At 42.1% G+C, this 16,470-nt stretch overlaps 1 protein-coding gene across 11 annotated transcripts in view; it reads right to left on the reverse strand.

Moving 5' to 3' along the window:
• SLC8A1 (solute carrier family 8 member A1) overlaps positions 1 to 16,470 on the reverse strand; it is a 322,699-nt gene that overhangs the window by 11,613 nt on the left and 294,616 nt on the right. For all 11 annotated transcript variants that reach the window (XM_059405533.1, XM_059405532.1, XM_059405525.1 and 8 more), the window contains one exon: positions 15,830 to 16,105. In XM_059405533.1, coding sequence (XP_059261516.1) covers positions 15,830 to 16,105 — 276 coding nt within the window. The remainder of the gene's footprint in view (positions 1 to 15,829; positions 16,106 to 16,470) is intronic.

Consider the following 16,470-nt stretch of genomic DNA (forward strand, 5'->3'; position numbering starts at 1 on the left):
AAAAAAAAAAAAAAGAAAAGAAAATTTTTTTCAGAGTTATATAGCTAGTAAAAGGTGAAACTAGAATTCAGATCAAACAAATATGATTCTAGCTAGAGCTCATGTTCTTAACCACAGGTCCATGGTAGTTTATTTTTTTAGGATTTAGTTTTTGGGGAGAGAGAGAGAGAGAGAGAGAACAAGAAAGTGTGCAGAGGGAAGGGTAGAGGGAGAGAGAGAATTTTTTTTTTGAAGATTTTATTTATTTATTTATTTGACAGAGAGAGAGATCACAAGTAGGCAGAGGCAGGCAGAGTGAGAGAGAGAAGGAAACAGGCTCCCTGCTGAGCAGAGAGCCCGATGTGGGGCTTGATCCCAGGACCCTGGAATCATGACCCGAGCTGAAGGCAGAGGCTTTAACCCACTGCCACCCAAGCGCCCCGAGAGAATCTTAAGCAGACTCCGTGCTGAGCACAGAGCCTGACACAGGGCTTGATCTCATGACCCTGATATCATGATCTGGAATGAAACCAAGGGTTGGACGATCAACAGACTGAGCCATGCAGGTGTCCCAGAGCACAAGAGCGTGGGTATTAACAAGGACTAAATAACATATCTGAAATTTGAAAATGGACAAAGCATTCAAAGAGGATATCCAGAAACTTCATCATGTTCACCTGGGACAGAAACAGATTATGAAGGGGCTATTTTCATGGATGACCCTTCATTTCTTTAGAACAACATTAGAGATCACTGACAAGGTGATTTTATCAATTCCTTAAGTTCCTGGTTTCTTTTGGGTATTACATTTACACTGTCTTTCTAGTACATAAAAATAGGCTTGAGAGAACCTACTTTTAAAATAACATCAAGGTACTGCTATTTTCAGCATTGAGCCATAATCCTATTATTTTTTATAATAAACCTTTTTTTTTTTTTTTTAAGATTGATTTGAGAGATAGAGAGCATGAGTGTGGGAAGGGTCAGAGGTAGAGAATATCCAAGCTGCCTCCCACTGAGCTTGGAGACCAACTTGGGGCTGATCTCATAAGGCACGAGATCAGGACCTGAGTCAAAAGCAAGAGTGGATGCTTAATGGACCCAGCCACCCAGGTGCCCCTATAATAAATCATTATTTTATTAATACTGAGTCCATGAGGGTAAAGCATGGTTGAGATTTAGTCACGCAACATTTTGGTAATTTTGAAAAGGCAAAAAAGGGGCCCAAACAAATAGCTGACTGTCATTTTCCCAAACCAGTTTGTTACTAGACACGCCTGGAACGCCTTGCCTCGAACACAGTCCGGGGCTGCCCTGCACGAAATAGGGTCCCTTCAGCTCTCTTCTTCCTTCCTTCCCCTTAATCCCCCTCTTTCCCTCAACCCTCCCTTGCCTTTGAGGCCAGGTTCGTTCTTCTATTACTTTGTTCTATTTCTGGAACATCCATCCCTTATCTGAAGCGTCTCAAGTCCTACTTCAGAGATGGTAAAGAGTCTTGCTAGCAGTAGACATGGCTGAGTGAGACAGGATAGAAAGACTGCACTAGAACTTAGAGAAAAACAGAAACCCTCCCTCTCCTTTCCAGGTAGCCCTCCTAGGTTAAAAGAGAACTTCCCTGTCAGCTGGGCCCTGTTAGTGTCATTCTGGGCCTGCAGATCTACATGATAAGCTGAAGACACCCATGTGCCTTGTGTCCTTGTAGATACTTACCCAGGTATATTCCCCCACAGACCTTCTCTTTTTGAAAGGGATTGCTTTGTGCGTTATGAGCTCAGGAAAGCACCAGCACTATTAAAAGTAGGCAAACAGAGGCAACTCAAGAAATAGAAAAAAAAAAGGTCACTGCATACAACTTCAACCCAGGCCTGGAGGCAGTAGGTGCTACCTGACAGTTGGGAGTTGAGGCGGTTCTAGAAAGTTTTGGTAATTCTTCTACTTCTGCTCCTACTTTGCGTTGATGGGGTGTACAATTTTTTTCCATTAGCTTATTACTATGGATTAATTGAATGGTCCCCAAAGGCATATGTGTCTATCAAAAGTCTTAAAAAAAATCACAAAATCTTTGATCCAGCAATTTTATTTTGGGGGATTTAGAAGTAATCCTGCAAGTGTGAACGTTTATGTGTGGGGGTAGTCAGTGCAGAGTTTTTATGTTAGAGAAAAATTAGAAAACTATCGTTTCTGGTAAAACATTACAAGTTTGATGTGCAAATGTTAAAATTATGGTTAGAGGTACAATAACAAAGTAAAATGTTTATGACACTGCTAAGTGAAAAAGGTTCTGTAACTATGTTTAATATAAGTCCATTAAATGTGGGTAATTAGTTATATCCTTGTATATACATTTTTGTTCAATTTCTTTAAACATCCCAGGATTTTAAAAAGAAATAAAGATATAAAAATGCAAATGGATGGTGGGACTGCTGGATGGTTTTTTAAAAATTTTGTGCTTATTAATATTTTCCATTTTAATTACAAAGATTGTGTTTATGGTATTATTAAAGGGCTAACCTACATTTTTTTTAAAAAGCCTCATCTACATAATAGAGTCTGTCTGGGAAGGGAGGAAAGGCTGATTTTCGGACTTTTCTGGTCCTTTCGGTGGTCAGGGCTATGGTAGCAAGATCCTAAGAAGGAAGGTATCCTATGAAGGACACACAGAGCAGGTGCATTTCAATGGGCAGCAGGGTGGGGGGCAGGTAGAAGTGGTGAGGAGATTTCCTGGCCCTCAGGGACTGGCCTGGAGTTCGGAGTCAGGCAGGTGCCCAGGACAGGCCATAAAGGGGAACGAGGATTCTGAAAACAAACTTCACCCACTATAAAAGTTTTCTGAAGACCACTTGTGAGGGGAAGAGATGTGTGAGTCTTAGTTTCCTTCCAACCATCACATTGTATTTACTAATTGTATATTCCATTGACTTCCACCCACAAAATCAGTTCGCATATTCATTTGTTAAGAGCTCTGTCCCCTTGAGACTTCTGGGAAAGGACCTAAGACCCAAGTGTTCATTGGTGCTTCAGCTCTCAATAGAGATGCAATTTGCACCGCAGAGACTAGAAAGGAAGGTGTGGAGCTGTATCCAAGCTGCTAAGGGGACGTGATGAGACGGAACTCTCACGTCAGGTTCTATCCTTGTCTCTCTCCCAGGCACCTAGTATAGCTCTCGGTAGACACTTTTAAAATGTCTTTTGACAAAAATTTCTTATTTTTACATCTTAGAATTTTCAGAGCTCTCCCATAGATGTTGTACCATTTGCTCTTCGTGACAATTCAGTGGGTGGGTGGACGGGAGGAGCAGGTGGAAAAGATCAGTCCTGATCTTTTCAGGGGACAAAGCCAAAGCTCCCCAGGAGTCCGACGAAATGGGAACGCAGGGGTGGGCTTAGAATCCACGTCCTGTCGTTCCCGGTGCCCAGGTCCTCACGCGGCAGCCTTGTTTCCAAGATGCTTCGTCAAATCCTGTTCTTGCCAGCTACTACCCCATGCTCTGAACCGAATAACACATCAAGATTGCCTACCTCCTAAGGCTGCGGTGGATATGGAAGAGATAAATTATACAAATGTACCTTTTAAACAATGAAGCTATGCAAACGTGGTTCCTATTGAGACACTTTTTGTTTCATGCAAATGCTCTGCCCTGATGAAATCATCATGAATCACTGATGCCTTAATGTGGATCATTTGTTGGTTATTCCAAAGTAATAACTGACACAGACCATTCCCAACAGGAGGGGAAGAAGCACTGGGGAGAAAAGCCCAGGGCACTTGGGTACTCTCCCGTAAGAACAGATGTGGTAGGGGCTGAGAAGAGAGTCTCAGCTGCCCAAAGAGAGAAGGAAACCACCAAATAACTCAAAGGGGTTATTTAAAGGAATAGGCCAGAAAAAAGTAACCTCTATTCATCATTTCTAAGATTTGAACTGCCTGGATGAATTTTCAGGCGGATAACTAGAGGTCTGAGTAGGTAATTTGCCGATTCTTGGTGTAGGAGTCACACCACCCTATTAAAATCCTCCTCCACGTGCGTAGAACATACGTGCTGTCAATGCCAGGATTCCATAATCCTGCTTTATTTTCTTTTCAACACGGTTCATGCTCACTGCTATCTGAAATGTTATCCTATTTTTGTGAAGCATCCATTTTCTTCCACTGAGGTGTGAACTTCATGGGATTCAACCTAACATTGGTCTTATTTATCCCTCTGTGTCTACTGTGTCCCACAGAGCCTACTGTATAGTGGGGGCTCCCTAAATATTTGTAAAATCAACGAAACTGAGTGCAGAATAGTTCTGGATCCTATGTTATGGCCCCCTATCCTACTGCTTCCTTTGACTTCATTTAAAAATGGTATTAATCTCCTTCTTAATGCCTGATGACTAGTGTAAAGAGAAGACCACCTGACGATTTGATGATCAAGAACGCCATATTGTCTCACTCAGTTTGCACTGTCAAAACAAAAGCTTTTAATTTTCAAGATTACTTTTCACTCCTATCCCTGCTGCGGACTCAACCCTGGTGTAGCTGTTGTAGAAGAAAGGACTTGATCCACATTCTCAGGACAAGAAGACTTGATATTGAAGTTACCAACACGAGGTTCTTCTGGGTGCTATGACCCTTGTCTCCCTAAATGTGAAATTCTAGAAGCACAGACCAAAGGATGGGCAGCACCCGAGCCACTTCTAATGCGACCTCACCCTGAATACTGAGCCCCCTCTGAGCAGCCTGTCTTGCGGTGCTCTAGTTTGATGGGTGAGATTAAGGGTTCTGGCTTGCCATGTTTCAGCCGGCTGAAGCATCCTCAGACATAGAATCCTTCAGGGAAGGACGTTTTATATGATCCTTTTGCCACATTTGTGGTGATTTGTTGTTTTACAACTGCAATGCAGGAATGAGAAGGTATAATTAGCCCACTGGGTCCATTTGTAGACCCCAGCGGGGATCTCTGCAGTTCGGGACGACAGCAAGTCTTGCTTCTTGTCTCAACCCATGATTTTTTATAATGATAACCTAATAAGAGTTTACAATTTATGGAGGACCATGTCAAAAAGCCCCCTGGGCTCCAGAGGGCAGGGGAGAGGAGAAAGAAAACAAATACGAAACGTAATACTCGGACTGTAAATGATAGAACCAAAGTAAGCTGACTTCTCTTTAGCACAAAATACAGGATTTATATGTGCTGAGCTAAACAAAGGTTGTCAAATATGATCACCAATAGATTTGGCATTTCTGGGTCATGTGCCAGGAAAGGTGGCCAAAGAACGTAAGGCGTTTTATGGATTTAAATCCATTTTCTGGAATGAAGCAGAATATGAACTAATAATACATAGTTTATGTTTCATTCTTCGGAAGAGGCAGGATGTGAGGCCTGTGTGCTGAGGAACGCTGACGGCGGCGTTCCAGCTGGCTTTGTGCAGAAATGCCAAGTACCACGGCTTCATGCTATAATATGCACTATCCCCAACAGATATTAAAATGCTTTTACAGTCACATGTAAGACTTGCTTTTTATTTGCCTTCTTTTCTCAAAATACCATTGGGCTTTAAATCTGTTGTTCATGCAGTGCCATGACATGGCAATTAAGTTCTGCTTTTTTATACTACACATTTTTTTTTCTTTTGAATTTAGTAATAATGGGTCAGTCTGTGTGTAGGGAGAACATGTACATGGCCTCTGTTCAAGGTCCTGGGCTCTACTCGCTCCCTAAGGGGTCCAGGGGCCAATGACTAGTATCTACAGGGTGACATGCTGAGGCCAGGGATAAGAGTAAGAAGCTGAACTCATTGGATTTCCCTCGTGAGCACTGCGTTATGATTACCTGACTCCCTGGACCAAGGATATTTAGGCTCAAGGTGTTACCCCAAGAGTCATAGTGCTAATTCAAAATACTATTGTGTGGTATTTTCCCCAGCGATTTGGAATATATGAGCCAAGATTACCTTTGTGGGGAGGACAGTGGGATTGTTCTAAAGGCTGGCTGCCCAGTTCCATATATGGACAAAGGGATGAAGCCGAAAACCTCTCTCACTCAGAGTTTGCAAATGTCGGTAGAGATTTTGTGGTGCACAAAACAAAAATTATTTAAAAATCTTACAGAACCTGAGATAAATGACTACCTTTTGTATTACTAAAATGCAATTACTATCATGTAGAGAACCCGTGACCTTTTTATATTAAAATTGGTCCCTGAGAAATGTTGAATAAAGGCAACTCTGTGGGTCAAGAAGTTACATTAGTGGTTGCCTGGGACAGGTGGTAGAAGTGAGGATTCCCTGTCAGGAGGCGAGAGGGATCTGATGAGGGTGAGGAAATGTGCTAAAACTGGATTAGGGTAGTGGTTGCAGGGTATTAGAGATCTGCTAAGAAAATCACTGAACTGTATCCCTCGATGAGGGACATTTCTGGTATATATATATTATGTCTCAATAAAGTTGTTAAAAAATGCAGCCCGAGGCCTGACTATGGGAGAAAAGAAATGCAAAATAAGTGGCTCTTGAAATTTTTCATTTTCATTATCTTATTTTCAAATGGGAGAAGGGAGAAAGATGAAAGTTGCCACCTCAACCTTATTTACAAGTCCTCTGTAGGAGACCCGTGCTCTCATGGATCCCCTTGGAGCAAACAGGTCTAAGGCCTTCAGGGCACTTGACATTGGCTCCCTTTGGAATATACCTTGAGACTAAAAAGGGGAGGAAATTTATATTCATCCACATTGCACATTCATAACACCCGCTCTCTGGACACACACACACACACACACACAAACACACACACACACACTGATTATCCACACCGCTGAATGGGGTGATGTTTCTGCCAATGTCCTTGCTTTGGGTGACCTAGACTCTGTAGGAAGGATCAGATAAGACCAGGATGAAATATTTTTAGCTTCCCTTCTCCTACACTGTGGTTTTTGTGGAACTGAGTGCGGGCGGCTGGCGTGGGGTTGGGGCCCTAATCTAAAGACCATGGAGCTTCCTGTTGGGCATTCCACACGCTGAATTCTCCTGGACCCCCTACGAGGGGACCTCATGGTCAGCATCTTGGTCCCCCCCAGCCTTGTGCTCCCTGCCCGCTGTTCACGCAGTCCTGCCCTGGAGACAAATCCAGGATTGTAACTGCCAGCAAAAAAAAAAAAAAAAAACCAAAAGTACTAAACACAAATTCTTCTTTTGGGCCATAAGAATAAAGGATACGGATTGTTTTGAAATGGGTGTTTCCCAGGTTTTTACAAGATGCTTTGGGTCTGCTGCCTGGAGTCTACTGCCCAGTGTTTTTTCAGTTTCGGTAACAGGCTGTTCGTGTGCCATTTATGGAGCAAATCTTGTGAAATCTAGTATTCAGCCTTCCTTTGTTTTGCTCTGTCCTTATGTTTGCTTTTGTGAGCTGCTTTCAACTGCTATGACATCACCTATTCGTAAGAGAGTGTGCTGATACATACGGAGCATTTTACCTCCAGCTCTCTGGTCCCCGGCATGAGGCTGAGTAAGGTCCTAAGCCTAGGATTAGTGCTGCGTGGTGCTGCGCTCTGGCTGTGTCCCTGGGTGGCTCTGCCTCTTGGCCGGACTACGATCAGAGGGCCTGTTTTCAGCAGTGCTGACCTTTCTTGGTGGCAAAGAAACTGCTTATTAGGGTATCTGGAAATGAAATACACCTGCCCTTTAGGATCCTCTTGGGGGAGCAGACATTAAAGCCATGGGGAAATCATGATGCAGACTAAAGCAATTCTGTTTTCATTCCCATTTAAGCTGATGTGAAATGTTAATCATCCAATTAAAAATGTATACACACTGTAGCTACGGCACTTCCTCTCCAGCCTGTGGCTGAGTTGAAACGCCAGTGTTCAGAGGATTAAGTTCAGAGAGGATACAGTACAGTGGCAGGAAACAGGAACAAAATTGGGAATGTCCATCTCACCAGGATTCCTTACACAGGACCATAATGAAGCCAGGCTGCAAATTTACTTGGTTTGCTATTTTCACTTGCTATGATGTAGCTAAGTACCAGGAGGCCTAAACCCACGTATCAGTCCAGTGAAGTAGAAAAGCAAAGAGAGGTGGCTCAGCCAGTTCGGTGGCTGCCTTAGGGGTCCTGGGATTGAGCCCCACATGGGGCTCCTTGCTCAACGGGGAGCCTGCTTCTCCCTCTCCTGCCTACCTGCTGCTCCCCCTGCTTGTGCTCTTTCTCTCTGTGTCAGATAAATAAATTTTTTTTTTTTTTAAAGAAAAGAGATCTCTTTTTTTTTTTTTGGAGTAGCAGTCATATGCGAGGTCCTGTGCTGGGTACTTGGTTAAAGTGCTCTCGTGTCATCCTCACTACAACTCTGAGACAGATTTTCATGCCCCTGTTATTCAGGTTAAGGAACTAAGGCTGATAGGAGGTGAGCAGTTTGCCTCTAGGTGTCATACATCTTAGAAGCGGCGTGGGTGTGTTCGAACTCATGTCCGTCTGACTCTAAAGCTCGTGTGCTTTTATACCTCCTGGTGGATGGATCTCCATGAACACTGTACTAAAGAAGATTTCGCATAATCTTTCTGATATTGAGAGAGTTAACGAGTTCATCTGTGAGCCCAGAAATGAGAACACTGTCTCAAGCAGGATGGAAGGAGAGGAAGTGATGGCATCCCTCGGATTCCTTGTGGTTCTCCTGGGTAGATCAGATGGCTGTGAGATCTCCGAATGGCTGAATACAATTTCCCCTGAGAAGAATATCTGATTTGTGTGGGGTGCTGTGTTTCCTTCTGGCCCCTCTTTTGTTCGGTAAGGGGTAGGCTGAGTGTGTGTAGGGATAGATGCCTTGGACACTTATCTCTAGTGCTCCTACTCCTGGGCTCCTACTTCTTTCTGCTAAGAGACTTAGAAGACTAGGCTTGATTTCCAGAATGGTCAGTAAGTCTTTGCAGAACATTACTGCTGGGAGAACATCCCCAATATGTCTTTCTTGGGTCTTACTGACCCCAGTGGCTGGCCAGCCTTGTATCATAAAAATCTTTGGTCTTGGCGCAGAATGACCAGACCTCCTCTTGTGGTCACTTCCATTAGCAATGCATGGCTATGCTCATGTGGATTACCTTGGCTTTTTTTTTTTTTTGCCAGCTAAGTCAGAGCTGAACAGATTTAAAAGGGTTTCCAATGGTCTTAGTGTTTAAATTTTTATGTGTAAGAAATGCTAACTGTTTATGGGTATAGAAATAGGCCTTTACCGTTTCTGAAAGTTTTGGAAGCATGTATTCTACTAGGTGTTTTCCATGCCAAAGAGAATAATGATAGTGCCTGGCCCCAAAGAGCTTGCGTATAATCCTGCTGTATGCTTTAAAAATGGAAAATACTAAATGGAAGCAAAGAAGTAATTTTCCCCAAATTATAAGGTATGTGAGGAAGAATGTATAGAATGCTTACTTTAAAAAAAGTGAAATCAAGGTAGGATGAGAGTGGTCGAGTACAGATTATAATAGAGACACGATTTGTCATTGACTGAAACTTGAACTGGATATGAGCAAATCATTTATTCTCTTGAGCCTTAATTTCCTAGTTAACTAAGGACTTTGGTGCTTATTTTCTTTATGCAATAAAGTGACTTTTAGACAGGGCCACCACTATATACATCCATGGGTGTGGTACCCTGTACATACCCAGGAGTATCATTTAGATTATGGTGATCCCTTCAGATTGCCATATACAATGTGTAAAACCATACAAGTTACTTTAGGATCCAGTGGAAATAGAGCAGCAAGATATAATAAATTGCAATGTCCTATTACTCAAGTATATGATATAGTATTGTAATTTTTAGAGTTATTATAGGTCGGGAAACTAAAACCCAAAACATGTTAACCATCCATAGCGATTCTTTCTTCTGCAAAACAAATAGTGTTTTCTAGTACAGTATTAAAGAAGTAAAAAATAAAACTCATTTTTAGGAGAAGGGTTTAAGGAACAAAAAATAAACAGTAAACCTCAGGGGGGGACAAAATCACTTCCTATCACTTAATGAAATAACCTAAATAATATAACAGATCATGTAAATACAGTGCGCATGCCTAGCACATGGTGGAGTGATGTAAATATTTTAAAATTTCCACCTCTGCTCATAAAACTTATCCTACTCATTCTCGTTTCTGATGGTTTCTATTCCTTTTGACGTTTTGAGAGTCGATGTCAGTGTAATTATTTCCTGGATTAATACCAATTTTCAGCTGACAAAGTGCTCTGAGGCCCATATTGCTTAATCCTCTCATCAACTCTGCTTAATACATGCCTGTTTTACAGGCAAGAAAACCAAGGCTGAGTCAAAAATTCAATTTGAGTCATACAATGAGTAATGGTTGGAAGTCCAGCGTTCCTGGATTGAGCTCTAATGCTCCCATACCTGTATCCCCTCAGTTTACTGTCATTGATACTGTGCTAAGAGAATGTAGGGACTAGCTAGGATAACCAGGTTTTGTCAAATTCTTCCTATGATAGTTAGAAATCCGGAAGTAATGTAACTTTAAAATAGCACACAGTTTCTCTCTTATTTTTAACCAAAGTTTCTATATACAGAATGGGAAAAAATGCCTAAAATCATCTATTTTCTTTCCCTTCATGACTTAAAATTTCTACAGTGAAATAATTCCTACTTAACAAAACGTAAAGAATATTTAAAACACTGGAAATGAACAGAAAATCCAACAATGCCAGAGGCTAAGAAACAGCTCTATGATACCCAATTTTTAAAGTGTTGTGGTCCTAGGAGTAAACAACTCATAATTGAAAATTATACAGGGTAGTAGGTGAGATTCAGGCACAAGCCTTAATCAAGATGTATGGAGAAAGACCAAGGCAGAACTGAGTGACGTAACAATATTCCCAACTCCTTAACATCTAAGAGATTTCTCTGTAATTAAGGAAGGATGCTTGCTTCTACTTGACTCTAGTAGAGCAACAGATGAAAGAAAAACCACGTTTTGAACATGATATAGAAGCTGGGATGTCTTGACCCAATATACCCAGTATTATCCAAGTAAATAATTTTAAGCTAAAAAGTTGTACGATACAGATAACGCCTACTACAAAAATGGCTGGGTTCTAGCCATTTTTGGATTAATTTCTTGTTGGATTAATTTCTCTTGAATTTTGACCCTGTGTTCTATAGAAACAATCTGATGTAACTAGTTATGGACCCAAGTCAGGCTACTGCAAAATTTCCTATTTAGCACTACACAGAGTGTATCAAAAGTTTTAAAAGTATTGGCCTGATTTCGGGATCTTAAAAGCAGGGATGATAGCAGAGAAAAGAATGAAGAAGGGACAACCTATCTCACGCCTCATCACACTTTCCAGCATAGCCAAATTGTGAAAGTGGAGACTCCATGCTCCTAAGTTACACATGCCCTTCTTACCACAATAACCTACCCAGATATAGTCCCCAAGAATAAGTCCCAGTACAAAAGTATGTACGGCATATCTCCCTCAATCATAACTTGAATTCTTTTTTGCCTCTAGGTGTTAAGAAAGCCATCTGATTTAAGTAACTCGTACTGATGTGTAAATGACTGATGTGTACATTCATTTATAGACAAAGCACATCTGCACAAACACACAAGCACATGGGCATATACAATTCCATTACTTATGTATTTGCTAGGCATGATTTTAGAAGCCAAAGATAATGAGAGATTGAAAGGGCAGGGTTTTTCCACGAAGCTTACATTTCAGCGGGGAGAGGTAGACAATAACATTCAAAACCAAACGCAATGTCCAGAAAGTAATAAAGACTCTATAGAAAATAAGGTGAAGGGGCACCTGGGTGGCTCAGTAAGGTTAAAGCCTCTGCCTTCAGCTCAGGTCACGATCTCAGGGTCCTGGGATCGAGCCCCGCATCAGGCTCTTTGCTCAGCAGGGAGCCTGCTTCCTCCATTCTCTCTGCCTGCCTCTCTGCCTACTTGTGATCTCTGCCTGTCAAATAAATAAATAAAATCTTAAAAAAAAAAAAAGAAAAGAAGGTGATATAAGATGCTTCACATTGGTGGTTAGGAAAGGTCTCTTTGATGAAGTGACTTTTAAGATGAGATCTACTTGAAGACAAAGAACCAGTCTTGTGTCAATGAGAAGAAAGGGCATTTTAGACAGTGAGTGCAACCTTGAGAAAGGAGTGAGCCTGGGGCACGGAGGACAGTAAACAAACCAGTGGGGCTCAAGAACAGTGGGGAAGGGGGAAAACAGAATGGAAAGACAGTCAGGGCCCAAATCACATAGGTCTTTGTAAGCCAGGGGGATACTTCTGACGTTTGTCCTGTGTAGGGAGCCCACGGAAGATTGTAGGCAGAAATGCAGTCTGATTTGCATCTTAAAACAATCCTCAGCAGAAGCATGGAGACAGAGAGGAGGCCTCTGCAGGGATCCAAGAGAACGGCCTACCAGGACTTGGTGGTGGAGAGAGAGCTAAATGGGTCCCGTCAAGATGCACTGTAGAGGTTAAGATCTGTAGGAGTTATGAATGTCTTGACTGTGGGGATGAGGAAAAAGGAATCAGGGACACGGCTGATATGTTACCGATGATGATGATGATGATGATGATGATGATGATGATCAGTGTGATCATACTGTTTTAGATGATGATACTGTTTTCCAGAAAAAAGGCAAGATCTGGAAGGAACAGGTTTGGTTGAAGGATACGGCCATGGGTAGTGGAAATAAGCAGTTCTACTTTGGGCATGGTGATTTGGAGCCCCACATTACACATCCAGCATCAATATAGGGAAGGCAATTGACATGTGACTCTAGAACTCCGGAAAGACGAGGCTGGGATAAATATTTGGTAATCATTAGCGTGTTGGTGGCAGTTAAGCCATGAAGACTGATGTGACGGGTCAGGCTTCCAGATGGGGAAGAGACCATACTCTACTTACTCCAACATTTAAAGGTAGAAGAAGACCATTCAGGAAGCCCCTCTTCTCCAGACAAGGAGTTCTGCAGAGGGTGATTCAGGAAAAGTAGGCTCTTGCTCTCTCTCTCTCTCTCTTTTTTTTTTTAAAGATTTGATTTTTTAAAAAAACTGGGCCTCAGGACCAATGCCCTTTAGTGGTAAGCTGTGAGTGAAAAGAATTAGTCTCTTTTCCACCTGTAGCAACTGGGCTTTGTCATCTGGGAATAATAGTTTTTTGTTGTTGTTGTTGTTGTTTTTGAGGAGTCAGAGAGGTAATAAAGCACTGCTCTGAATCATCAGGGTTCAAGAATAAAGTCAGAAATATTATGTTTGTTCAGCATTTTGTTCAATCTGCACAGCTTTTTTGGGGGGTGTCTGTTTATATAAATATGATTATGAGATCACCTGTGACTACACTGTGTGGAAAACGTGCTGCACAGCTCACACCACAGCAAATTACAGGAATTCTCTTGGTAACAGAGCAAAGAAATCTGTTTCCCAATGGGAAGAGTTTATGGCGGTGAAGGGAAACCATTTTGTTTCTGTTGTATTCTCCCCCAACAGGTTTTCTTACCTCTTCTTGCCCCTGCCTGGATTCTGAGCTGGTTTTAAGTGGCAGAACAAATGAGGTTTGTACACGAAGGTTTAGTGTAATCCACATTTCATTTTACAGGAAAAAATAAAAATTAATGATATGGTATGGCGGCCACACTTTTCAAGAGAGTTTAATACAAGAGAGGAACAGAGCTACTTTGGAAGACTAGTATACAAGAAAAGGAGTCTGTTTTGAGGTATTGAGAGGAGGAGCAGGGAAATTTTAAAAATGTATATTTTTAGAAACAAGGATTTATGTAGTAAAAGCCTTTTTTTTTTTTTTTTTATCATTTGGCAAACAAAGATGCATTTGGTAGGACCAACTGCTGACTTTCCGGAGAGGTAGGTTGATTTTGAGTAACTCTGATGAGAGACCTAATTTTGCTTTCATTAGCATAATTTGCACATATTCTCCTCAAGGGTTAAACCCAGGGCCAGAAGAGTGTGCTAACCTGGGTACCATTTGATACAGTAATTTAAGCCTTAGGGAGAGTAGCCTCTAAAACATATTTCTATGGTAACCTGACATAGAGTGATGGCTAACTGTTTTGTTTAGTTCCTTTGGGTGTATATGTTCTCTAAACAAAACAACTCAATATGAACATTTTAAGGCTTTCCTCCTGCTTGTTAAATTTCTGGGTATTTTCAGAAAAAAAAAATCAAAATAAAGACCAAAATTGGAAACTGCTAGAAACAGCTGGTGTTGAGAGATCAGCAGTCTACTGGAAGACTTCGCATGGTTCTACTCAATAAGGCAGTTGTACGAGGACCCCCTAGGTCCCCTGAGTCCGCCGTTAACTCACTGACACCAGAACCTTGTCAGGACTCTTGAGGAGGACACCCCCTTGGTGGATCAGTTGGATAACACCACAGGCAGTGGCTCACCACTCTACATCTGGACAGGTTCCTTCTGGTTACTCAAGAATCAAGTATCAGATCTACACTGGTCAGATCACCCTCAGCAATTCATAAATAATACCAAAAGCTGTTGTTTTAATCCAACTCCTTCTACTTTTTAAGTGCTTTACTAGATGCATCATTTATAGGTGTTTTCTCCAGTCCTTGTCACGACTGCAAGTTCAGTATGGTTATCCCTATTTTACAAGTAAAGAAAGGCTCAGAGACACTGACGTGATAAATATCTGAGTACAGAAGAACAATTAGTGAATTCCAGCAAAGAGATAAATATGTGATTTCAAGTGCACTTGTTTTCAGCATCAAAACCAAAAGCCAGGGTTACCTGGATGTCTGTCAGGATGTCAACTAGAACTTTGGTGACAGTAGGCTCTGATGTGCACCAGAATCACCTGTGAGCTTAAAACACACATGTCTGGGCCCTTCCTCTAGACCTTCTGACTCCAAAGGTTGATGGTGGGTTTTTAATTAATAAATGACTTTAATAAGGTCACTGGGTACAATGATTATCTATAAAATTTAATTGTATTCCAACAAATAAATAAAAAATGACACATAACATAGACAATCATAATAGCACCCAAAGTCCTCAAATACTTAGAAATAAATCTATCAAAAGATGTGATACAAAGCATTCCTGACTACAAAACACTGACAGACATGAAAATAAATCCTAAATAAATGCAATTAAAACAACTATGTTTATGGATTGTTAAGATGCCCTTTTTAAAACAAGTTCCCAGGTAATTCTGATGCTCACCGAAATTTGAAAATTAGTGCTGTCAAGTTCATGTTTGGGAGGATGATTTCTTAGAAGTCTGGGCAAATATAATGAGCTACGGTTGTAGACTGTTAGAAGACTTTAGCTTGTAAGGAATGCACAAAAAGACATCCACAAAATGTGTACTTGGCCTGTTTGGTTTGGCTGGGATTACTTTTGCTCTGTCCTGATCAACGTCTTTTTTTTTTTTTTTTTTAATTTATATTAACTTTCGGGTCAGGAGAATATGGTATCAGGTCTTCAGGATGTATTTATCTCAGTTACCCAACCAATACAGTTTCATGGAAATGACCCAATGTCAGTAACTCTATAAAAGACAGACCTTGTGCTTCAGGATGACTCATAATTTTGTGTTTTTGAAAGTGCTAACTGGAACGGGGAGCTGATCTATCGATCTTGCCGTCAAACCAGTCTGTGCTCTCTAGGCAGTCCCTCTGGGACTGCTTTCCTGTCATCACGATGAAACTGACCAGCCTTCTAACCTTGAAAACTGCCGTGACAGTCTTCTGGCGGGGACAGTATTTATACCTCTGGGCTCTTGCCTTTTCTAGGCCCGTTTGTTATCACAGTCCTTGAAACTGTGAGAAAGAAAAGGTCAAGAAGGTGAATGGGCTGCCACGTCTGGGGGAAATCATACACGAAACGTATCCTCTACCTGGTACCGAAGTGCCGAGCGCGACGAACACCACTGCAGTCACAGAATCTTTCAGGCCAATGGTGCATCCGAAGTGGGAAGCCAGGTCTCCGATAAACGCCGTCAGGAGGCCGATCATGAGGATGGAGACAATGAAACAGGCCCAGCCGTTCCAGTATTCTGTAGGGGGCACGAAGGCGAAGAGGACCTTCCAGAACACGGTCAGAAAATGCATCACGTAGTCGAAACAGGAGGGCAGCTTCTCCTCCCCACATTCGTCGTCGTCGTCGTCTTCCCCTGGAGGGAGGAGAAGCACATATCGTCGCAATCCGGGCTCAGTGCGGTCTTCCTTTCTCCAACCCCCGCCTTCCTAGATCTTGTCATCCCTCGCCTCTGAGTAAGCAGGAGGCCATTAGAGGTGATTGAAGCTTAGGGTTCAATCATAAGCTCAGAGTCAATCATAATTAACCAATGAATTATGAAGCTACTGACATACCCCATCACGGTGGCTGATGGGTCAATGGCAGAAACTTAAGCCCCCCCCCCCCCCCCCCCCCCCCCCCCGCCCGGCGCGGCAACCCCCCACCCCCAACACCCCCCCCCCCCCCCCCCCCAGTTCTGGTTGTATGCAATCAACACATGCTTTCGACGGTCCTATCCCC

Source organism: Mustela nigripes, chromosome 7 (assembly GCF_022355385.1).
Source record: "Mustela nigripes isolate SB6536 chromosome 7, MUSNIG.SB6536, whole genome shotgun sequence".
In the NCBI taxonomy this organism is placed as follows: Eukaryota; Metazoa; Chordata; class Mammalia; order Carnivora; family Mustelidae; genus Mustela; species Mustela nigripes.